The sequence below is a fragment of the Camelus bactrianus genome, chromosome 5, assembly GCF_048773025.1.
Source record: "Camelus bactrianus isolate YW-2024 breed Bactrian camel chromosome 5, ASM4877302v1, whole genome shotgun sequence".
Classification (NCBI taxonomy): Eukaryota; Metazoa; Chordata; class Mammalia; order Artiodactyla; family Camelidae; genus Camelus; species Camelus bactrianus.
The window spans coordinates 97,109,536-97,134,281 of NC_133543.1; the positions used below are offsets into that span (position 1 = coordinate 97,109,536).

At 41.4% G+C, this 24,746-nt stretch overlaps 1 protein-coding gene across 5 annotated transcripts; it reads left to right on the forward strand.

The window, feature by feature from the left end:
* Nucleotides 1-3,251: 3,251 nt before the first annotated feature.
* Nucleotides 3,252-24,007, forward strand: GPR148 (G protein-coupled receptor 148). Of its 5 annotated transcripts, none has more exons than XM_045517437.2 (5): nucleotides 3,252-3,854; nucleotides 6,029-6,180; nucleotides 12,716-12,809; nucleotides 13,123-13,219; nucleotides 19,033-24,007. In XM_045517437.2, exons 3-5 carry the CDS (start codon nucleotides 12,785-12,787, stop codon nucleotides 19,970-19,972), a joined length of 1,062 nt encoding a protein of 353 aa, XP_045373393.1. In that variant the 5' UTR covers nucleotides 3,252-3,854; nucleotides 6,029-6,180; nucleotides 12,716-12,784; the 3' UTR covers nucleotides 19,973-24,007. The 5 variants fall into 5 exon arrangements, with proteins under 5 accessions (XP_045373393.1, XP_045373392.1, XP_074220560.1 ...); XM_045517436.2 differs by having other exon boundaries at nucleotides 3,252-3,844; XM_074364459.1 differs by lacking the exon at nucleotides 13,123-13,219 and having other exon boundaries at nucleotides 3,263-3,854.
* The last annotated feature ends 739 nt before the right edge of the window (nucleotides 24,008-24,746 follow it).

The window sequence follows — 24,746 nt, forward strand, 5'->3', positions numbered from 1 at the left end:
TGCATTTCCATATAAATTTTAGAATGAACTTGTTAATTTCTATCAAACAAAAAGCCTGCTAGGTTTTGTTTGGAACTGCATTGAATATGTAGATCAGTTTGGGGAGAATTTAACAATATTGAGTTTTCTGATCCATGAACAGATAACTTTTAGGAAGTCTCACTGTTCTGCCCAGTTCCTGTATGTTTATCTCTTGTGGTTGGCGGTCAGTCTAAGTTAAGGTGGCAGTTCCCCTTCTCTTGCAAAGGTGGTTTTGGGAAAGGGCTTCAGACTAACTTCTGGCCAGTAAGGCTGGAGGGAAATCGTCTCTGGGTGTTTTGGGTGCAGTGTCTTTGTCCTAAGAAGACACAGGAAGAGAGGTCGGATGTTGTAATGTCTACATATGAGGACAGGAACAGCTGCGATCATCTTATGAGGGGAACCAGAATGAGGGCAAACAGCCAACACGCAGACGAAGGCAAACAAAAAGATGGGAAGACCTTGGATCCTGACAACCACGCTGAGCCAGGCTCCAACCAGCCTCGGAGCCAACCCAATGCTTCCTTGTTATGTGAGGAAAAGGTCTTAAGGACCACTCAAGTCTATTTGCATTGGGGTTTTCCATTATATGCAGTAGAAGTCATCTTATCAAATATACCCATTCTTATCAAACAGCTAAAACACATCCCTAGAAAATCACAAGCTACAGATTTTTTCATTTAAAGACACTTTTTGTTTATTTTTTTCTACTCTTAATTTGAAAGTTTTCTGTTGTTTTTCAAATTTATGAACTCAGTATGTGAATTCAGCCTTATATTAAAAGTAAAAACAATACAAACTTGATTAATACAAAAAGTCAAGGAACCCTCCTACACTTCTGGTAGGAATGTAAATTGATGCATTCACTATGGAGAATAGTTTGGAGGTTCCTAAAACTAAAAATAGAGTTACCACATGAACCTGCAATCCCACTCCTGGGCATATACCCAGAAAAGACAAAAACTTTCATTTGAAAAGATACATGCACCACAGTGTTCATAGCAGCACTATATACAATAGCCAAGACGTGGAAGCAACCTAAGTGTCTATTGACAGATGACTGGATAAAGAAAATGTGGTATAGTTAGACAGTGGAATACTACTCAGCCATAAAAAAAGGATTTTGCCATTTGCAACAACATGGATGGACCTAGAGATTAATGTAGTAAGGGAAGTAGGTTAGACAGAGAATGACAAATATCATATGATAATACTTACATGTAGGATCTAAAAAAAATGACACAAATAAACTTTTTCCACAAAAGAAATAGACTGAAAGACATAGAAAACAAACTTACAGTTACCAAAAGGAAAGGGGTGGGGGAGGGATACATCAGGAGCTTAGAATTAACAGGTACAAATAACCATATATAAAATAGATAAACAAACAAGGATCTGCTGTATATCACAGAGAACTATATTCAATAACTTGTAATAACCTATAATGGAAAAGAATCTAAAAAAGAATATATATATATATATATACACACACACACACACATATATACACATAACTGAATCACTATGCTGTACACTAGAAAATAGTACAACATTGTAAATCAACTATACTTCAACAAAAAATAAAAAAAATTTTTCAATGGGCAAAGGATGTCAGTGGTAATTCAGAAAAGGAGAAAAACAATAAGCAAATAAATATATGAAAAATAATCACTCCAAGCACTCTACGGCGTTTTAAAAATGCAAATTAAACAGCAATGGGTTACCACTGATCACACAGACAGAGACTTTGTGTTGAAACTTTAAATGTATTGAGGGTCTGGCCTGGGAGGAGAGAGGGAGTTTTTTCTGACATTCTCATTCTGTGTTGGTTAGAATATAATTGAAACAGCCTTTTGGGAAAGCCATTTGGCAATATGAATAAAAAAATCTTTCAAAAAGTACATACGTTAACTCAGAAATCCTACATTAGAAATGTGTTCTAAGGAAATGTGTGTTCTGTAACATTTGGGAGTCTCAACGCAGAATTGTTTATATAATACAGAGAAAGCTGGAAACGATGTAAATGCCTCAAAGTAGGGGATTATATACGTAACTTAATGTTTGTCCATAAAATAGACTATGTTGAAGCAAAGAGTAATTTTGTAAAAATATCATTATCTTGAAAATGTATGATGGTTATGCCTTATTTTTAAACAGGAAGTTATAAACAATATGTACAATATGGTCTCATTTTTATAAAAATATTGAGATGAGTCATTTAGGATGCACTCACTTACAAGTCATAGAAAACTCAATTTAAATTGATTTCAACAAGCAACTCCAGAAGTAAGACAGATTTGGGTGTTAGTTTAGTGTAGCAGCTCAGAAATTTCTTTGAAAACCTAATTTTTTTTTAATGTTTTTAAATTTTATTTTTTAGGGTTTTTTTTTTTTTTGGAGGGTAATTAGGTTTATGTATTTATTTTTAATGGAAGTACTGAGGATTAAACCTAGGACCTTGTGCACGCTAGGCATGCACTCTGCCACTAAACTATATCCTTCCCTCCAAAAACCTGATGTAAAAATATATCTCTTGTTTTTTACCTTCTGAAGCATCTGTTTCAACTGAGAGCTGGTTTGTCTCATGGTGGCAAATGGCTGCCAATAGCTCCCAGGACTCTGGTCCAAACCCAGAGAAGGATTGAATGAATGAATGAATGTCCTCCCTGCCCGACTCTTTAGCAGGGGCCCTAAACTTCTCTCTGATTGGCCCATCTTGATGGCATGCCTTTCCTGGTGGCCAGGGAGTGCTTTATATCCTTTGACTTAGATCTAGATTAGATGCTGGTAAAAGCATGAGATCATTGCAATTTAGTTTAGCCAAATCAGGATCTATACAAGAGCTCCGCATGGAATAAATCCCAGCAAAACTGCGTGGATGTTCTACAATGGTGTGGAATGGAATGGGTGTTGAGACACTCATCCTAAGATCCACTTAAACAAAGAGAAAAGGCTGGAAGGATGTACCCCAAAGTGCCAATGGTGGTTATCCTCAAGTGGCGGAAATATGGGGAATTAAAAATTTTCCTTTTTATGTTTGTATTTTTCCTTTCTGACAACCAACATATATTACTTAAAGAACTTTAAAAAATGAAACGAAAGCTAAAAATAGGAGGAAAAGCTGGTGTGTAACACTTGCAATGTAACTAACTGCTTGAGAGATTTAAAGCAGACGTGTTGGCAAACAGGAAATAGGAGTTTTCAGAGTAGTACCAACTGCCTTGCAGAAGTCTCTAACTGCCTTTCTCTTGCCTCTGTTATGAAATTGTGGTCATTTCTAAAGGCGTAATCCGAGATCTTTGAAGGCTAGCCTGGTTTAAAACCACTGGTTCCAGTGGCTAGAATTTTCCCCTAGTGTTAGGGCAGGAAGTGTTTTAGCTTTCTCTAGAAACATTTTCCCTTGTCACCTTTGAATACCACAAAGTGGGTCCCAACCCCACAAGGGGTAGAGCATGAATCTCTTTGCAGAAGGACCTCTGTGTGCAGAAGGGGAGGTGCTGGTCCGGGTTCCTCCACTTCCTTCTTAGACAGAGAGCGCTGAATGTCCTTTCAGGAAGTGAGCACCCTGGATAGTCCCTGGCTTTCTCTTTCTCTGTTTCGTCAATCACAGTGTGACACTGGCTCCAGGCACCACGGAAGGGGCCCCAGGTCTGAAGGCTCGGGATCCTGGGAGAAGTCAAAGTGAGGCATGTCCCTGGACTCTCTTCCGTTAGAAGCTGGGTATCGGGAGTCCTTCCCATGATTCATGAAGACGCGCCTGCTGCTCCTCCATATACTTTTTCCTGGAAAAGAGAACTCATTCCATTGGCAGGAAAGCCCTCCACAGGTAAAGGAAGGTAAGGGGTTCTCATGTCAGTCTGGGGATCCCATTTCTCACTTTTACTTCTGCTTTACATTGATTCCCAGCTCTGCATTTTCAGAAACTTGATTCTATCTGATCCTGCACTTCTGAAATCATCCCACTGGGATGGGAAGCAACAAACCAGCAGTTCAGTTTCAGCCTGAGAGCTAAACTTACCCAGAGGACCAGAGTGCCCCACTTTGAGTGGTCAGGGTACTCTGGTCTCAGGAAAATACCTGTGGGAGAGGAGATGAGGCCAGAGGGTGGATATTGGATGGTCTTAGGAACCATTCTGTATTTCCCCTGGGGATGTCATCCACTCCCTGCATCAGAATGTAAACTTCATTCCGGGAGGGACCTTGTTTGTCTTGGCCAATGTATGCAAAGCATCTAGAACAATCAGAGGTACTCAACGTATACGTGATGAATGAATGATGGGAAGGCCAAAGAGCTGGATGGATGAATCCTTATTGTTTCCCAGAGACACTGCCTGTGAGAAGTGTTCCTGGACCTTTCTGGGATGGCCAGACTCCTCTGGGTTTCCATGGTACTTTGAATTAAAGCACTTAACTCATAGTATTGAAGCTATTTGCTTACATATCTGTCTTCCCTAAAAGACTATGAGCTCCTCAAATGTGGGGATCCTGCTCTGTTTTTCCATTTAAAACTTTTCACAGTAGTCTGGCACATGGTAGCTCCTCATTGAATACTGTAATGATACAGAGGAAGCCTCATGAATGTCTCTCTACTTATGGGATATACTTGTTAAGTGGATCAGGAAATTACATTAATCAAAGCCCTTTTGCTTCTTCAGTGTTGACAATGCATTATTAACTTTTTACTGTTTGTTTTTCATTGCTTCCAAGGTTACACACTTCCTCCTCTTTTCAGCTGTTATTTCAATATCCTCTGTTGAATGTACAAATACACTGAATTCCATGGATTACACTTCCAGGATCCAATCAGTCACCTCCTGATGTTATACAAAGAGGCACCTTGGTCTCATCAGCAAACTGTCTCTAAGTCTTAGGGAAGGATGCGTTATTTCTGGGGGGGGGGGCGTGCCACCTAGAGACAGCACACCTCTCCTGGGTTACGTGGATTCTTACCTTGGTTACACAAACTTAGTCCCCAGTCGTGTCCCCACTCACTTCTGGCTCATCTCTTTTATCACCTATGGTCCTCTGTCTGGAGACTGCACTTCCTCCAGTAGGTACATTTGCCTCCGGACCAGGTCACGTTTCCTTGGAGTCTAGGTGGGGAATTGCATGGTATCACTCTGACAACTCTGAAAAAAGCAAATGGCCACATGTGGCCACCAGTCCTGGATCATCGAGAAATAATAGCCAATGTTTGGGATAAAGAACTTAGGAAGTCAAGACCTAGACTATGTGGCAAACACACACTGGGATCAAGGCAGGCTGACAGTCTGAAACAAAGGAGATACTCAAGTTAGGTAAAGTTGGCAATAACCAGGGATCGGTGATGTGAGCCTCATGCTTTGGCAGAGTTTGCGCCAGCCGAGGAGCCTACAGATAGACCATGGAGCCCATGGAAGTGGATGGTTTAAGTGGCCAAGGAGGTAGTGAAAGGAGAGGTGGGAAATTTAGAGTTCTATTGGAAGCTTCTTTGAGTGCAGGTGCGAGTCTCACTAGACCAGAGTGATACAGCTGTGCATTTGCTGGGAACCACCGCTGGGATTTGTTCATTTTGGTCATTGTTCCTTTATCTAAGGTCCACCCTCACCTCCAAGGAGGCCTTGCATCCTGTATTTGTGTTGTCACCTGGATTCCTCCAGTTGTGTCGTTCACGGAGAATTGCTGTGATGGCCGTTCCTTTGTTCTTCGATGGGGCATCTTCTCCATGTCTGTGTTCTGATGGCTTCGAAAGCCTCTTCGTCATTTGGGCCAAACCCCAAAGTTGGCCAGTATCTAGATCAAGCCAACTGTACCCTTCAAACACATGTTTCCTTAAATTAGATAATTTCTTGACTGTTCTTCGTTCTGTAGGCACCGTCTACAAGTTTGCCTTTATCAGATTTGCCGTTACTTCCTATCCATAGTGCCAGCCTTTTTTTGCACAACTGTGGTTTTCTGGAGGCCTCCTTTACCCTCTTCTGACTCCTTCAAACAGCCTTGCTAAAGTCTGATGCTTTTCCTTTTTTTCCAGGAGGGGTCTCCTGCTAGCCCCATGTCTGTGCTGCCCGGGATTCATCTCAACATCTCCTGCTCTGAATTTTCATGCAAGAGAAGAAAGAATACCTTCCCCAGATCCTCTTCTTGGGAAGGCGAGAAAGGAATTCACCTTTCTTTATTCTGAAGGTTTGTGGTTTTCATGCATTCTCTCAAAGTTAAAATATGTGAAACTTACCTATGTTTTTGCCTCACCTCTCATAAATGATACTATGGTTCATTCCTGCTCCTACTTCCAAATCAAAGAAGTAAATTTCTTGAGGCTAGAGGCCGTCTCTCACTCATTTTCGCATACCCACCAACATGGTGGGTGCCTGATACATGTTTATTGGGTGGGTGAAGTGGTGAATGTGTAAATGGAGAAACTGGGATAAAAGCATGAATTTTAAAATTCTGATTACAAATTTTTTGATCATTCAAAAGTGTTCAGTGATAATATAGATGGGGATTTCAAAGTTACTAATTTTCTTTGTCACTAACGCTCAGAATGTAAGTCCTTTTGAAGAATACAAAATATAGTTGCAAATAATGTTTGCAAAAATAACATAAATGACGATAATATATTTTCTATTTGGAAATAATTCCCTTAAATAAAAAGAAAATATATAATCATATTTTAAGATAATTTCAAGGATAAGTATTGAAATAGACATTTGCTCTATAAATATGATTCAAAATTCTATGCCAATTCTAAGAGGCAAATATAAATGCTAATGAGAATGAATAAGAACTTTAATAACTTGGTGTAAGTGGACTCTACCATGAAAGAATGCAAGCCCACTCATATGGTAACAGAAAATTTGCTGTGATAGTTCGGCTTATATCCCTGCAAAAGGAGTTTTATAAATATATATGTTCTGATGATTGTGAGAAATCAATTATACAATAATTACATAAAAATTCAAGTTAATCATCAATTATGTACTAAGTAAAAGTTCCCAGAGCAGGCAAAAAGTGAAGGCATTCCATGAATTTTCACTTTCAGTTATAAGATTTGTTTAAAATCATGTAGTTTCCAGCTCTAGAGAGCTGACTTTTCATGACCAGTATAATATGAATGGTGCAAAGATACCTAATAAAGGTAAGAATACTAACCAAGCAATGTAAATTATATGTAGATTTCAAAACTTAGGGAGTTCTTTTTTCATCAGTAAAACAAATTACAGCATATAAAAAAGGTTAGTAAGAATAGCTGTAATTAAGTTGTACGTTAATTTGGGGAAATAGAATGAAACCTGAAAGAAAGTTTACAATAATCGCCAATGCTGAGTCAGAGAGAGAAAACTGAAACACTTCAGGGAATCTGCTGATTTCAACTTTCCCAAGATTGTGCTGATAAAACATCTAGTTTACTGCTAAAGGCAGGTGTGGTCTGCTGAAATAGAAAGGGTGTGCCTTAGGATGGGGCAACTGTCTTAACTGCAATGAAAGAATACCCTTGACTATGGAGTAAAGGATTGCCTACTAGCAAAGCACAGAACTCACCATCTTGGCTGTTATGTGTTATTTTATAAGCTTTAATAATGTTAAGATCATGTACAGCTAAATTAACTTTTAACTAGCTTAATAATTGCAGCAATGTAACATTAAAATAGCTTCAGCTTTATTTCAAAAGTAAATGCTACAAGATGAACTCTTGTTAAAAACAAACTAATAGACCAAAGACGAAATCCTCTCACATTCTGAGCAGTACTATTGAGAACCATTTTCTCAGCAACATATAGATTGCCGTTTGCTCTTCGTGCTTTATAGACATCAAATTGACCTTTGGCGTCCAGAGAAATAGGTATGAAGGGAGAAAGGCCATCTGTTTGCTACCTGCCACGTAACTGTCTAGACATTCGGGATTGTGTAAACTCCCCGACATCAGAGACTTGGCCCATGTTGGTTACTGAGTATCCCTGCTCTTACATCCATGCACATAGATAGTTGGAATTCATCAATTGATTGAATAGCTAGCCATCTCTGCCACTTTTGTTCCTTGATTACTCCCATGTCAGTGCAGAGAGCTCCACCCAAGTAGAATTGAGTGACTTTTATTTTAACTACTGTACCATAATTTCATATAAACTTTTTACTTAAGTTTCTAAGATTCATGAAAATGTTATTTGTTACATATGACACTATTGTAGTTAGTATTGAACAATCTTTTTCTGAAATCCTGGAATGACTCCTGATGCCTTATTTCTGTCTGCAGATATATACAGGACAATGAAATCTGTCATTAAATTGTGTCCTCTTTGTTCATACAGACATTATTGTTAATATAATAATTCGGATCACAAACACCTATCATTATCTAAGTTATAAAATGAAAGAGCTTCACCACCATTTTTACAAGCTACCTTCTTTCCAATACTTCCTCCTTGAATATTTATTTATATTCCCAGTTTGAGGGTTTATTTCACCCTGCCCTTGTCCATGGACAGTCTGCTGTTCCAAATCTTAAGTTATTCACCATATGATATCACATATATGTGAAATCTAAAAAAGGACACAAATGAATTTAGTTGCAAAACAAAAATAGACTCCCACACATAGAAAACAAACTTACGGTTACCAGGGTGGGAAGAGGAGTGGAGGATAAATTGGGAGTTGGGGATTTGCAAATACTAACAACTATATGTTAAATAGAGGAACAACAAGGTCCTACTGTATAGCACAGGGAACTATATTAAATATCTTGTAATAGCCTATAATGAAAAAAGTATGAAAATAATATGCATATGTATAACTGAATCATTATGAAAAAATCATATAAGAAAATCATATAGGAAAAATTTAAAAATATAGTAGATGAATGAAAATATTTTAATAAATGAAGACTCATATAAAAACAAAAAATAGATAAGCAACAAAGATCTATTGTACAGCATAGGGAATTATAGCCATTATCTTATAACTTTTAATGGCATATCATATGTAAAAATATTGAATCACTATGCTGTATGCTTGAAACTAACGCAATGTTGTAAATCAAATATGCATCAGTAAAAATTCTGTTTTATCAAAAAAAAATAGAATAATGTCAAGTAAAATCAAAAGGAAAAATGCCATATAACTTTTACCTTCCACTCAGCCAGTTAATACTATAAGTGAACTTTTAGCAAAATTTAAAAATGTTGAAATATTGGGAAAAAAATTTCAAGATATTCAGTAAAGATGCATGTGTGCTTTTTTCATTTTTTAATTGAAGTATAGTTGATTTACAATGTTGTGTTAGTTTCAGGTGTATAGCAAAGTGATTCATACACACACACACACACACATATATATATATATTCTTTTACAGATTCTTTTCCATTATAGGTTATTACAAGATAGTGAATAGTTTCCTGTGCTATACAGTAGGTCCTTGCTGTTTATCTGTTTTGTATATAGTAGTGTATATATGTTAACCCCAAATTCCTAATTTATCCCTCCCCCCATTTCCCTTTTGGTAGCCATAAATTTGTGTTCTATGTCTGTGAGTCTATTTCTGTTTTGTAAATAACTTAATTTTATCATTTTTCTAGATTCCACATATAAATGATATTATATGATATTTGTCTTTCTCTGTCTGACTTCACTTAATATGATAATCTCTAGGTCCATTCATGTTGCTGTAAATGGCATTATTTCATTCTTTTTTATGACTGCATAATATTCCACACACACCACATCTTTATCCATTCACTTGTAAATCAAATATAGGTCAATAAAAATTCTATTTTATTACTTTAAACTCTTAGGTTGCTTCCATGTCTTGGCTATTGTAAATAGTGCTGCTGTGAGCATTGAGGTATACGTATCTTTTTGAATTAGAATTTTCATCTTTTCTGTATGCATGCCTAACAGTAGGATTGCAGGCTCATTTGGGAACTCTATTTTAGTTTTTAAGGAATCTCTACACTGTTCTCCATAGTGGTTGCATCAATTTAAATTCCCACCAACAGTGTAAAAAGGGTTCGTTTTTCTTCACACCCTCTCCAGCATCTTACTATTTGTAGATTTTTTGGTGATAGCCATTCAGACTGATGTGAGGCGATACCTCACTGTAGTTTTGATTTGCATTTCTCTGATAATTAGTGATATTGAGCATCTTTTCATGTACCTATTTGCCATCTGTATGTCTTCATTGGAGAAATGTCTGTTTAGGTCTTCTGCCCATTTTTTTGTTTGGGTTTTTTTTTTGTTATTGAGTTGTATGAGCTGTTTGTGTATTTTGGAAATTAAGCCCTTGTTAGTTGCATCATTTGCAAATATTTTCTCCCAGTCTGTAGGTTGTCTTTTCATTTTGTTTATGGTTTCCTTTGTTGTGCAAAAGCTTATTAGTTTGATTAGGTCCCATTTGTTTATTTTTCCTTTTATTTCTTTTGCCTTGGAGCACTGATTTGAGAAAGTCTTGCTACAATTTACGTCAGAGAATGTTTCGTCTGTTCTCTTCTAGAAGTTTTCTGGTGTCATGTCTTATATTTAAGTCTTTAAGCCATTTTGAGTTTATTTTTGTACATGGTGTGAGAGAGTGTTCTAACTTCATTGATTTACATGGGTCTGTTCAGCTTTCTCAACATCACTTGCTGAAGAGACTGTCTTCTCTCCATTGTATATTTTTGCCTCCTTTGTCAAAGATTAATTGACTGTAGGTGTGTGGTTCACGTTGCTTTTTAAGAAGTGTTTTTGAGCATTAAGTAGTTTAGAAAAGGTCAAGTTTTTATTAAAACAAGGTTGTGGGTCTCTAGATTAAGGAATCCTAGGAGCGCTTAGAAGATCAGAGTTCTGATTATAAAAAGTTGGGGAAGGAAGCTAGAGAATTTCCCTTTTTATAAAAAAAAAAAAAAAAGGCAGATTAACACTCAAAGTTTAACTGCCTGGGAAAGCACTCACTAGAAAAATGTGTAGTCCCTCTGTTGTCAGAAGTCCCGGGGTGTATCTTCAGAGGCTTTGTGGTCTCACCTGGTTCTCCACGTCGCCTCTGGGAGCTGCTTCCAGAAGGTTAACAACCACAGCTAATATTTACTCAGTGCTTATTCTTGCTGTCAAGTGCCTGACGTTCAGCAAACACCAGTTCCCTCCCTTCCTTCCTGCCTGCTTGGAGGAGGAGAACAGACGGGATCACAGGAGCTTCACAGACTAGATTGACTGTTAAAATACCAAAGAAGTAAGGCTACAATTAGAGCAAAGGGGAAGACATGTTTAAAGAGAAGGTGACATGTTTATTGTGGAAGAGGAGAAGGTCTGATCATCTGGGAAGGGTTTGAAGGGCCATTCTGGAAGTATCCACTTTTTCTCACTGGCCTTCTGCCGGGAGCCACTCATGCTGGAAATCATTTCTGAAGTTTGTTCTCAGCTAATGAGCTCTTCTCATTGGCAGTAAGTCAGATACTGGCCCGGGTCTTGGCAGACACTCACTGACTGACGGTGAGCGTCCAGGAAGGGAAGCCTTTCTCCCTTTCAGATGTCTGAGTTCTCTCCTCCTTCAGAAATTCCCAGGCGCACGTTCTGGGGGGAGTCTGGCTGGAGCCATGGGAAGCCATGCTCAGCGCCCTGGAGGTAAGGTGGCAGCCAATAGCTGCCTCTCCCTGCTGCATCAGCCAGCTCGGCTGCTATGACAGAATGCCAGTCTAGGAGGCTTAAACAACAGAATTTTAGTTTCTCATAGTCTTGGAGGCTGGAAGTCCAAGGTCAAGGTGCTGGCGGGGCTGGTTTCCTCTGAGGCCTCTCTCCTTGCCTTGCGGGTGGTTGGTCTCTTACCATCTCTTTACGTGACCTTTCCTCTAAGCACACACATCTCCAGTGTCTCTCTCTCTGTGTCCTAATCTCTTCTTACAAGGACACAGGGCATCAGTCAGATTGGATTAGCGCCCCCTAATGGCCTCATTTTAACTTAGTTACCTCTTTAAAGACCCTATCTCCAAATACAGTCACATTCTGAGGTTCTGGGGGTTAAGGCTTCAACATTTGAATTTCAGAGGGACACCATTCAGACCATAACAGCTAGTCAGTCTTTTTTATTCTTTTTTCTTTTTCAAAAAGAATTCAGTTCACATGCGTCAATATGGTACATCACTATGGCTGCAATATAATTGAGTTTTTTTTCAAACTCAACAAATGACAGTAAGAAAGTGTTATCTTGGAAATCATAACAACTGAGTTTGAAGCCAGACTTCACCACTCACCAGCAACTCCCTGAGAAGTGTGGGAGCCTTTTACAACTTTTAACTATTGACTTTTCCTGAATGGGGGCCCTGGGCCCAGGGGGTTAGGGAATGGTGTAGGGAGGTGGATTTCCTGGTTCAAATTCCAGTATCGCTGTCATGAGCTGATTAACTCTTGCGAGTTGCTTCCTTCCTCTATCCCTCAGTTTTCTTTACTGAAAAATGGGAATAATGATAGTATCTACTTAATAGGCTTGTTGTGCAGATGGAGAAGTCAGCCCTCACTAGCACTGTCTTACAGTGAACAGTCAACACATGTTATCTGCTATTATGTATATTCAAAAATATTTTGGGGGGTGCGGTAATCAGGTCTATTTATTTATTTTTAGAAGAGGTACTGGGGCTGAACCCAGGACCTCATGGATGCTAAGCATGTGCTCTATCTACCACTTGAGCTGTACCCTCCCCCTGCTATTGTATTTTGTCTGTGTCATAACCAAATATAATTTTCTTATGCTCCATTCCAGGCCTGTCACTCACATTTTTACATCCAGTGCTCCTTTGATTTTCTTCCCAAGTGTGCTGTCTGTTGAGGAATGGTTGCCTTGTGGACCCTCAGAGGTAAGAAAAGTGAGAAGTTCCCCCTGCTCAGTGACCCAGAGCTCACAATGAGGCCAGGGTGGCAGCTGACTCTCCACGAAGGGAATCTGTCTCACTCGGCCCAAGCTCCCCGCAGCGCTCCTGCTGCTGGCCGGGAGGGGCAGAGGATGGAGAGGGAGCATGAGCTGCCACAAATGCATTACTCCCTGGAGAAAGGGCTCCCGGAGCATGTCCTGATGCATGGCCGCTAGCACTGTCTTTTCTTGCCCATGTGGAGATAAACAAAGACCAACCACAGGAGAAAAACAAAGGCTATCTCTTCTGTGCTTGCTAGAACCAGGGAGTCAGCCACCATCATCCGCGTTTTGGCGAGACTCACGAGCACACAGAGGAGTGGGAAAGCTTTCTGATGGAAAAAGGGAGGCCTTGAGGTGAGCCCTAATGGGGGACTATGGGCCTGGGGAAGCTGGAGGTGGCCAACAGGAATTGGGGTGTCCTATGTGATCAGTTAAGGGTACCTATTTGACTTTGGTTGGTCCTAAGTTGGAAGCAGGGACAAAAATTAGGGAAGTTGTCTGCTATTAATCAAGTCCTGATTGTTTTGGACAGATTGTTACAGGGGTTGTTTGGCTTCCTGGTTTGTCACTAGAGACAGCTGTCTGACGCCCCCCAGGTCTGACTTACCGCAGGCTGCCTTCCTGGGCTGGTCACTGTAGATAAGGGCTTGGTTTCCTGGGCAGTTTGCTGCAGGTTGTGGGTCTGAATTCTGTTTTTATAAAGGGTCTGGCCAAATCTGTTCATATATTCAGTCCTTCACTGAGGGCAGCGTGTTGCCCTCAGGAGTTTGTCCCAAGCAGGGCGCTTAGGATGAGACCCCCAGGACTTCACTGATCCTGTCTGTACCCATTCCAGCCCTCCTACCCATCTGCTTCCTACAGGATTTGTGCAGGGAGTGGTGGTGGCTGATTCTGATTTTTTCAGGGCAATTGTGGACATAATTCTTTGCTGAAGTCTCTTAGCGCCAAGATTTTATTTCAAACTATAGAAATGATCCCTGAAAGTATAGTCTCTCCAGGATTTTATTTCAAAGCTGAAGCCAAAGTAAGATTTTGGGCCAGAAGGAAACACTTACTCCGCACTTTAGAATTCCAGAAGAAAAGGAATCTAAGAACTGTCATTAAGTGGAAGTAATATGCAGAGATGAGGGCTTATTATATGGGTTTGGTTGCCAAGTGCTGTTGATATGCAAATAAACCTCTGAGAAGGAATATGAATTTGGAAACCAGGAGATTCTTTCTGGCTGCACCATCCTGAATAAATTACTGATCTTCTTGAGGTCTCATAGATAAATTAAAGGCAACACCACTTGCCCTCATTGATATTGCACAGTTGCAACCCTCCTGGAGATTTCACGTGTGCAAAAAGTATTCTAAGCTATTTGCTGTGGTTGTACTGTCTTCATTGTGCAAATTTCTCCTTCAGGGGCTGCCTGCTCTGCAAAGCACCTGTCAAATACCACTGTGCCACTAGGCAGGGCATCTCCTATGGTTCTTAACCTGTGGCATGTGCTGCTCCTAAGTTTAATCATGCAAGCCTCCTTATCGCCACAAAATGAATTTGAACACTCCGGATGGTATCAAGGCACTCCACATCTGGTCCCGACCTTAGTTGATCCTTAGTCCTCTAAACAAGCCTTCACTCCACCAATAGCGATCTGCCCATTGTCCCCTGAACACCAAGGTCCCACCTTGGCTCCCACTGTTCTCTGTTGCCTGGAATCTGTACCTCTTCTCTCCCTTCCCCACCTCACCCTTGCCCTTCTTTGCTCTACTTTCCTTCTTTGGAAGGTCTGGTTCAGGTCTCGCCTCCTCCAGGGAGCTTTCTCTGACTGCCTTAGGCCACAGTGATCTCTTCTATCTCTGAACAGCCCTCCCATAGCACACCCAGCTTTCTTATGCATTTGATAAATAACTAAAACTAGACATGATGCTTTTGGTTATTGTTACATTGTATTTGGCATTTTCCACTGGACAATGAGCCTCTGTGTGCTCTGTGTTTTACCACCTTTCAGCCTCACTGCTTAGGGCGATGCTTTGTATGTTTCATGCTCAGTGGAGACCGGTTGAGTACAGTGATGAATGCGGTACCACGATGATTAGTGCCTTAGATATCGTAGCAAACTAAAGAAACTAGTCCTTGCCTGGTCTCAAAAATAAATTTTTCCCTGAAATCATTCCAGATGAGGGGGTGGTGAGGAGTGTTGTGGTGTAAACTTTATTATAACTGCAGCTGCTGTAACTCAGGGATGGCTTTAAACATTTTATTCCAAAGGACACACAATGACAGTCACTCATACTCTGTATAGGATTTCGAGTCTTAGAACACAGTTGGGTCAAGCCCAGCCCATAGCCATTGGGGAGGTGCTGTCAAATGAACTAGGCAGGTGTACGTGGGGAGGGAGGGAGTGAGGGAGGGGCAGGCAGGTGCAGGGAGGTCCAGCTGAGCAGGAATGAAGAATCCAGCAGGGATGCTACAGCTGACGACTGGGATTCTGGGCAGAATGGGGGCTGGGGAGCAAGACCAAATAATGGGGAAGATAACCATCAGCTGTGCCAGACCCGCCAGCCGTGAGCCCAGGAGTGATGGCGGCGCAGTCATCATTGTGGCTCCTGCCTTAAGCCTGGGGCTCGGGGGCTGGATTCCAGATCCTGGGAGGGGGTCTGGCAGGACAAGGTAGACCCTGTTCTAGAGAGTCAGGGGCTCTGTTTAAGTTGTTGAAATGGGAAGTAAGATGAGACGTTCTGGGGCAGAGGTGGGCGGTCTTGTTTTCAAGAACAAGTGAGAGCCCAGACACTGCAGGCCCAGGTTCAGGTTGGACATCGAGGGTGTGCGTGAGGATGACTCTGTAGATGCAGAGAGAAGGGACGTGGAGCTTGGCAGCACCGCAGGGAGGTGATACAAAGAGCCAAGGACCAGAGAAGCAAAGTGACTTCAGTATCCAAAGTCGTACTCTTCGCTGGGAGCAGGTCTAGGCTTAAAGCCCAGTTCGGGTGACTCCCCCAGTCTAAGGGAAGAGTGTTTGTTATGTCTCCCCAGAGTCTTCATGCAGCCTTGTGGGGGCCCTCGGTTTCTATGGTGGTCCCCTGAGGGCAGGTACAGCTGGGTGCTCTGTGAGTGAGAGATTAAGGAGGAGGCATTTCATGCAGGCAGGCGTGTTTTTTTCTGTTTATTATTGTGGGGTTCTTGTGGAAGATTTTGATGGGAAAAGTCTGCTGCTAAAAGAAATCTTAACAATGACAGTGACCATTACAATTCTATTTTTACAATTTTATAATTCTATAATTACGATTTCTATTTTTCTCTGAAGAGCTGGAGAGTAGAGAGAATAAAAGCCTGGAGTTCAACAACATGACAATGGCACAAAAATCCAGAACAGGGAAAATTCTCCACAAAGGGTGACAACACAATATATGTGTGTGGGGGGGCTGGGGGGACAAATGATGCCTTCAGCAAGGGATTTTGTAGGGAGCTATGGCATTTTAGATTCTCAGAAAGTTGAAATCATTGTATCACTGTAATCATTGTAATCATTGTATTGTGATTTGCCCCTTAGGAAATCAATAGCATTTATGGTGCCTCTTTAGGGTCAGTTTCACATACTTTGATCTGTAGGAGCCAGAATAAAGGAACAGAGACCCATTTAAGCTAGCTCAAATAGTAAAGGGATGTGTGATGTTTTTACAACTCGAGGGCAGAAAATTCAAGGCCTCTCGGTGGAATCGGAAGCTCAGGAGCCCAGGTTGCTCTCTGTCCTGCAAGGACTTTTGTGGTCCCTCAGGGACCTCATGGTCCTCTCTTCCTTCTGCTTCTCTCCTCCCTCTCTCTTCCACTCATCCACACTCCAGCATGACTGGCAGGTCAATTACCCGACATCACACTTGGACTCTGTGTGAATTCTTGGGTTGGATTTTTAAGAGACAGAATTTGGTAGACTCAGCACAGTCTGCAGTGTGATTTTCCCTGAGACAGATGTCTACTGCCAGTCCAATCAGCTGTGATGGAGGAGGAGGTGATGCTATAGTTCGTGAGGAAGCAAGCTGACCAGGCTGTGGTGGGGCCCATCGCCCTGAGTGTGGTGCAGTGGGGAGGCAATAGTTGGTATCTCTACAGCAGACTTTCACAGGGACAACAATGATATTGGAGTTTGGGGGCTCCCCAGGCTGCCACACAGTGTGTCATTCATTGCTGTACATGCTTGAGGTCTGTCAGGCTACTGCACACGTCTTATCATTTCAGTGGTTCCTGTCCCTCAGCAATCCTGAGATCCCAGCACTTTCCTGGGAAGGAAGTCTTCCAGCTCCTTAACAACAGAAACAATATTTCTACAAATGGGGCCAGTTGGTCTGTCAAATGACATTGAACTGAGAGAATGCATTCATTTGGCTTTGCATTGGACAGAACCCTCCTCGTCGTGGTTGAGACAGTGGGCTCTGGAGTTGTCCTCCCACATTCAAACCCTGGCCCCAGTAGGTAACCACCACATGGTCTTGAGCAGGCTACTTATCCACTTGAAGTCTCAGGTTCCCCATTTGTGAAAAGTGCATAATAAACCACGTGGAGGAAAATAAAACATACTCCAGGGTTACCAAGGAATTTGCTCAGATAACGGTTTTTGATCCCTAGGAAGTACTTGGTAAATGTCACCCACGATTGCCGTCATTACTGTGACTCTCCCTTTCGTGTCTTAGGGACCCAGATGAATTCAAGCATTTGCACCAGCGACTTCCTCACATTCCTCACAGCTTTGGGCCTAACTTCTCCCTCGGACCTTTGCAGGCATTAAATGTTAACAAGTGTTTGGTGGCCAATCAATTGACTTTAACGATGTCATGGTTTGTGCTCCAAAATGAGAAAAAGCTCTCACAATCAAAGATGGAAAATGATGCCTAAGCAGTAAAACTTTAACCTGCTTTTCAGCAATTTGCTGAGTACTGAGAGTACATCTTTCGAATCTTCCTTTTGTATGATTTGAGCCTGTGTCTAAAATTCTGATTCCAGTTCCCATGTGGAGTTCCCACTAACCCCCAACAAAGCCATTTTCTAACACCAGCTGGATGCGTGTCCTACAATTCAACCCACTGTTTTTTTCCTTTTTGTATGCAAGAAATTTACTAATTTTATTGAAATACAGTCAGTTACAATGTGTCAATTTCTGGTGTACAGCACAATGTCCAGTTATGCATACACGGACATATATTCATTTTCATATTCTTTTTCGTTAAAGGCTATTACAAGATATTGAATATAGTTCTCTGTACTATACAGAAGAAATTTCTTTTTTTTTGACCAGTTCTGAACCTGTATACCTGTATACCTGGAGATAGAGTCAGATCACACAGGTTAAGGGCTCAGTCCCACAAAACTGTCCCCACACCACCACTTCAGGCACCAGTTGCAAGTCCAGGTTGTCACCTGTGCTTCTGATCTAACCCCTCTTTGAGTTTAATTGATTTGCTAGAGGGGCTCACAGAACTCAGAGAAACATTTTACTTACTAGATCGCCAACTTATTACAAAAGGATATAACTCAGAAATGGCCAGATGGAAGAGAGGCATAGGGCAAGGTATGGGGAGGGGCCACAAAGCATCCATGCCCTCCCACGGCGTGCCACTGTCCCCCAATCTCCACGTGTTCACCCACATGGAAGCTCTCCCAGCCCTGTACTGTGGCTTTTATGGAGGCTTCACTACATAGCCAATGTTGATTAGATCACTGGTGATTGATTCAGCCTCTAGCCCCTCTCCGGGTACCTGGAGGCTGAGGGAGGGGGGTGGGACTGAAAGTTCCAAGCCTCTAATCACATGGTTGGGCCCTCTGGCAACAGTCCCTATTCTTACGTGACCTAAGGCCTTCCTGAAAGTCATCGCATTAACACAACGGAAGATATCTGCTGATCTCATCACTTAGGAAGTTACAAGGGTTTTAGGAGCTCTGTGCCAGAAACGGAATGAAGACCAAATATATATTTATTATCAATCGTGATATCACAGTGCCTCTTCCCTGAAATGAAGACTCCAGATAATGTCTCCTGTTTCTTTGATCCTTGTCAGCACTAAAGTTGTCATCCTCTGTGCTGAAAAAGGTGCAATCTGTTCCTTGAAACTATTCACAAGGTCAGAGAGTTGGAAAACCACACAAGAAGATGTAACCCAGATTCATTCTATCTTGGTCTTTTCTCCTGCAGGAAAAGCCAAGTTGCCCTCAAGATCATGAATGTGTCTTCTGAGCGCTGTAACATATCAGATTGGCTGAGGCTGGAAGCCACAGTGAAGGCCTCTGTATACCTGGTGACTTTCTCCTTTGCCACCTTCATCACTGTCATCATTATCGCCACAGTGTTGCAGAATTCCAAGCTGAGGAGAAAGGTCCGATACCTCCTCCTTTGCCACCATCTGCTGTGCATCTCCTCCTACTGCGGCCTGGGGGTGCTTTTCCAAGGGATGCGGGCCCTCCTGGCCAACAGCCCGGTGCTGATGTGCTGGCTGGTGTTTGGGGCACAGCTAAGTGTTGGAGAAGGGATTCTCGTCACCCTGGCCTTGATGGCTGTCAACGCCTGCCTAGCAATTTGTTGGCCCTTGAAATCTCTGTCCTTTGTAGATCTTTTCAAGTATAAGATTCTGGCTGGGGCTTGGCTAATTATTATACTAAAGAATGCTTGCTTATTTCTTATAGAAGGCACTAACCCCACCCAGGAGGCTGTTTTAAAATCTGAACCCCTTTGCCCAGTGATCTTGAATGGCGTTCCTGCCAGAGCCGTCGGCATGCTTTTCCTTTTCCTTCCTCTGTCTACCATTCTTATAAGTTACTCTCTGATCTACAAAGAAGGGAAGCGGGCTGGCCATTTTAATAGATCAAATGTCAAGGCGAGGAAGACAGTGCTAATTCACTTAGTGCAGCTGGCCCTACATGTGATACCAACCCTGATATTCATAGGTTTGGGAAAGATGTGTGGGGAATTTTTCTTTGCTTTAAATCTGGTGCTTTTTGGAGTCTTTGCATTTGCCCAGTGTTTTAACCCTCTGATCTATGGGCTCTGGAATAGAGAGTTGCAAAGCAAATTATGCCATTGGATGTGCTATCAACTGTGGTGTGGTCACACGGTGACCAGCAGAGGGCCAGTTTAAACCAAAACTCAGCGATTTTAAAGCAATAACTCCAGTCCCAATGGGCCATTAGCTAGGGTTGAGGATTGGCCATTTCCTCAACCTAAAATTGATGCCTTGATTTTGTTTTGAAAGTAACAGAGTAAATCAGAATTATCCATCTGGCTTACAAACTTTGCTGCGGCATACACTGAGTTGGCTCAGTGAAATCATTTTATGTCCTTGATTCTAAACCCAGATTATCATTTTTAGCAGCATGCCTTACTGTGTTTCAGGAGCTGGTCAGCTTTTGAGAATGCACTTGTTTTTAGAAACTGAGAAATAGTACATGGTTGATATGGATAGAAAAGGTTTGACTGTTCTTATAGTAATTAGGGGTAGATTTGTCTACATATAATAACAAATCAGCAACAAAATAACAGTGACTTTAAGAAGTTAGAGACTGATTTTTTTTTCTCATGTAAAAGAAATTTGGAGATACACAATCCAGGCCTATGTGTCAGCTCTTCAGGCAACAGGCTCATTCTCTTCTACTCTGCCATGATTAGTGTACTACCTCATGACCCAAGGTGGCTATTAGTGCTCCTGCCATCATATTCACACTCCAGCCAATCTGAAGGAAGAAAGGGGAAAGGAACCTCTGAATCTTCCTTCTAAAGACACTTTTTAGAAATTACAAAACACGTTTTCTTACACCTAACCGGCCAAAATTTAGTCATGTAACTATGATTTAGCTTTAAGGGACAGTGGGAGGAAATTTTAGCAGGGTTGGTGTCTCCAGTTAAAAATTGGAGTTCTTAATATTAAGAAAGGAAGGAAGAATGGATATTGGGAGGCAAAATTATTTCAGGGACCATTTTCCTTTCAACCAAATAAAACATAAGAAAGACAATGAATGGGTTATGATCATCATAAAAATATACTCTGTCTTTTAATATGATAGACAAATACAGAGCAGAGTTATCTGTTCAGGAGCCCAGGAAACTTTAATTGTGTTATGTCAACAACTCTCAAAGAGAATGGCATCAATTAGGAAATCACTGAACTGGTTTAAACATGGGAACTTATCATTTAAATCTAAGTAAGTTTGGGGCAATAGTATGAAATAAATTCTTTCACCGAAGTTCCCATATAATGTTTCCTTAGATAAAACACTCATTCCTGAATCATACAGAATTCAGTTCTAGAAATAGGAATCATCACTCTAGGTATTTTGAACAGAAAGGATTTAATACAGGAATTAAATGCTTATGAAGTCACTGGAAGGGCTAGAGGAATGGAAATCAGGGGACACCACTGACTGATGTCAAGAGCAAACACTGCAGCTGTGAATTGGAGGTCAAGCAGCTTCTTTCTTCCCTGTCCCCCTGCCTCGTGCCACTCATGTCCTTGCAACTTTGTTTGCAAAAGAAACAGCAACAGGAAGATGGCCTCCACCTCCTCCATCTTCCAAATCTCATGTGATTGCCTCTAAATGGTGGAACTCGACTGGTACCCAGACCCCAAGAGCAAAGGAGTCTGGGAAATGTGGCTCCTCGTTTCACAGACGTGGCAGTTCAGGAAGTTACCCAGAAGGAATGTGAAATAAGGATTGAATGAGCCAATCCATGGGCTCCACCATTATGATGTTTAGTTATATTTACTAGTAACAACAACAAGGACAAATGATGCCATGTATTGAGCAACTCTTATGCGCCTGATGCTATGCAAGCCGTTTTATAAGCACCATGTCAAGTCCTCCCAACCACTTTATAATGTAGGTTATTATTATTCCTGATTTACAAACGAGAAAAGCTGAGGCTTAGAAAAGCCATACAGGAGCTCAGGAGGTCAGGACCTTCCCTTTAAGATTTGTCATATACACGACATGGCCCCAGGGTGATCGTTTCTTCACTGTTGGGAGCTGGACCAATTGCTTGGGAAATTGGGACCTTGGTTCTCCACTTCGCTTTGGGTGTGGATGCCTGGCTTGTGGGAAAGAGCCTCTTTTTAACCCATTCCTTTAACCCATCCCTGGGCCACCGTTGATGCAACAGACACGTCAGTCAGCCAGCTAGACATGACTTTCTACAAACCTCCTCCCACAAAAACCAAGCTGTCTCTTTGTTCATTGAAATATTAAGCAATCTGAGAGCAGAAAGTAGGAGAAAAACGCCAAAAATTGACCAGGCTTAACTTGATTTCAAGTCCTAGATCTAATACACACACAATTCAATTTATCCTTAACCTTTAAAAATTCTGTTTTCTGATACCAAAAGGTAACTGCTACTTGTACCATTAACTGAATGTTAGAATGGTAGCTACATACTTTCAAATGCAAATTATTACTTTTAAAATTAAATTTTTCGAATTAGGAATATATAGTGTAAAATTCAAAAGACTCATAGTGGTATTTGGTTAAAAGTAAGTCTTCCTCCTCCCCATTTTTTGAGGCCCCCAGTTCTCTTCTAAGAGTGAACAACTGTTATCAGTTCCTGTGTTTCCCCCAAGAGATAATCTACAAAGGAGAAATTACTGAGAATTTCTCATTTGTAAGATAATTTTGGTTTTGGTATCCTGGACTTGGGTTGGAATGTTGTTTAAATTGGCATTAAGAATGATAGTTTATGTCATCAGTGACATCAGCAATAATCTTTCTCACGATGTGAAAAATCTTTGAGAAACTTAACCTTGAGCAAGATACAGAAAGAAAGGAGAAGGAGGAAGTGGTGGCTAAAGTTACTCGCAATTAGCTGAGAGTTCTTGTAAAGTGTTATTTTCCTCTATAGATATGATGCGATGATATTGAACTTGATGTCAGAAAGTGTAGGAGTTTGGGGGAAATGTTCAAATAGCTCTAAAAAAATTACTAACGGAAAAAATGTGCATTATCTCAAAATTCCTGAGTTCTTTTGAGCGTTTCATTTACTGTAACTGCAACTGTATTATCACTGCATGAAACTATTTCTGGCTTATATATAGCTATGTTCTACAAACACGTATTAGATAAATATGAATGAACTTGGGCAAAATTTTAAAAAATAGAAATAGAAAGTTAGTTTATAATATCCATCAAAAGAAAATGTTGAATGAACCCAGGCCATTTTTTAGAAGAAGTTCAAGACTGTAAAATCAGTCACATTAATGAATTTTAAGCTTTTGTCTTTCCTCTCTGAGGTCAAAGACTGTGACTAGAATTGCCTGCCTGTGGCCAAGCAAAGCCATATCTCTCCAATGGAGAGAAAACTGCACGTCTACCACTGGTGGGGGTGGGGAAAAGATGCAGCGCGTTCTTGTGAGCCAAGGGGACTTGTGGGAAGGATCTGGCCTTGGGATTGTTGGAAAAGACCTGTCCCAAAAGGCTTCATGCCTAAGGGGAGGGGCTCTCATCAGAAAGAGACTGGAGGTTACCACTGGCTGCAGAGGATGAGGATGGGGTGAGAAGCAGCTGACCAGGGACAAGGATTGCCCAAGGGCTTAGAAGGGATACATTTGACTGAGGGTCCCACAAAGTGCTACAGAAGAGAAAGAATCACCATTGGGAATCTGCCCCACTCAGAAGATGCAAACATCAGACTACATCTGCCTTCAATAAGGATGGTGTCTCCTGCCCCTTACATCTCCTCCCAGCCTCCAACTCTTCTAACTCTGGAAAAGTCACAGGCAACTGGGGGTTGGAGGAGCTGTAGAAACCTGAATTCCATCTGCAACTTTAATTCATCCTCGCAATGTAGCAAAACACCCACAGGTTCCAATGATTAGGGCATCTTTGCAGGGGAAAGGGTGTTATTCTGCCTATCACATTTATAAAATGAGCTTGTTCTTTGGAGCTGAAAATGATCAAAGGGCTTTTATTACTTAAGAATGACTAGATAAAATGTGTATCAAAACAGCAATGAAATAACGCCTCATGCCCATTTGGATAGCTACTACAAAAATAACAGAAAATAAGCACTGGCAAGGATGTGGAGAAACTGGTACCCTTGTGCACTCTTGATGAGATTGTAAAATGGTACAACTGCTGTAGAAATCAGTATGAAAGTTCCTTAAAAAATTAAAAATAGAACTATCATGTGATCCAGCAACCTCACTTTTGGGTATAAATCCAGAGAAGTTGAAAGCAGAGTCTAGAAAAGATATTTCCATGTTTGTGGCAGCACTATTCACAATAAGCCGAGAAGCAGAAACAACGCAAAAGTCCACTGATGGGTGGGTAAGCAAAATGTGGTATAGAATGAAATATCATGCAGCCTTCAAAAGGAAAGGAATTCTGTCACATGTTATAATATGAATGAACCTTGAGGACATTATGCTGAGTGAAATAAACCAGTCACAAAAAGACAAATGCTGTCTGATTCCGCTTATAGGACGTAGGTATATAAAGTAGTCGAATTCATAGAAGCAGGGAAACTTTGTGCAGGGCTCTCCAGCACTGCGTTCTGCTCTGCCCAACCCGTCACCCTCAGTGCTATCCGGAGGCTGTGGGTGGTGAACAGCCAGGGCTGGGTGGCAGCCAGGTCCTCATGCCTGCAGGACTTTCGGGCCCTGTCTTGATCTGGACCTGTCTCTTAAACAGGGCAGGGCAGTAGGGGTGGGCCAGGCCCTGGAACCAGATCAAGTAGGGTTGGTGCTGGCAGTACCAGCCAAGGGTTCTGCTTTCCAAGGTGAGGGTGAAGGCTCTCCCCTTGACCAAAACTTAGTCGTGCACTGCTAAGCCTTCTTCTCAGCTAGGCTTCTTCTCAGCTATCCATCCTTGTTGGGCCCACATGGGCCAGTTTTAGTAAGAATCTGGCTACGTCAGTTTAGAGAGAATTTC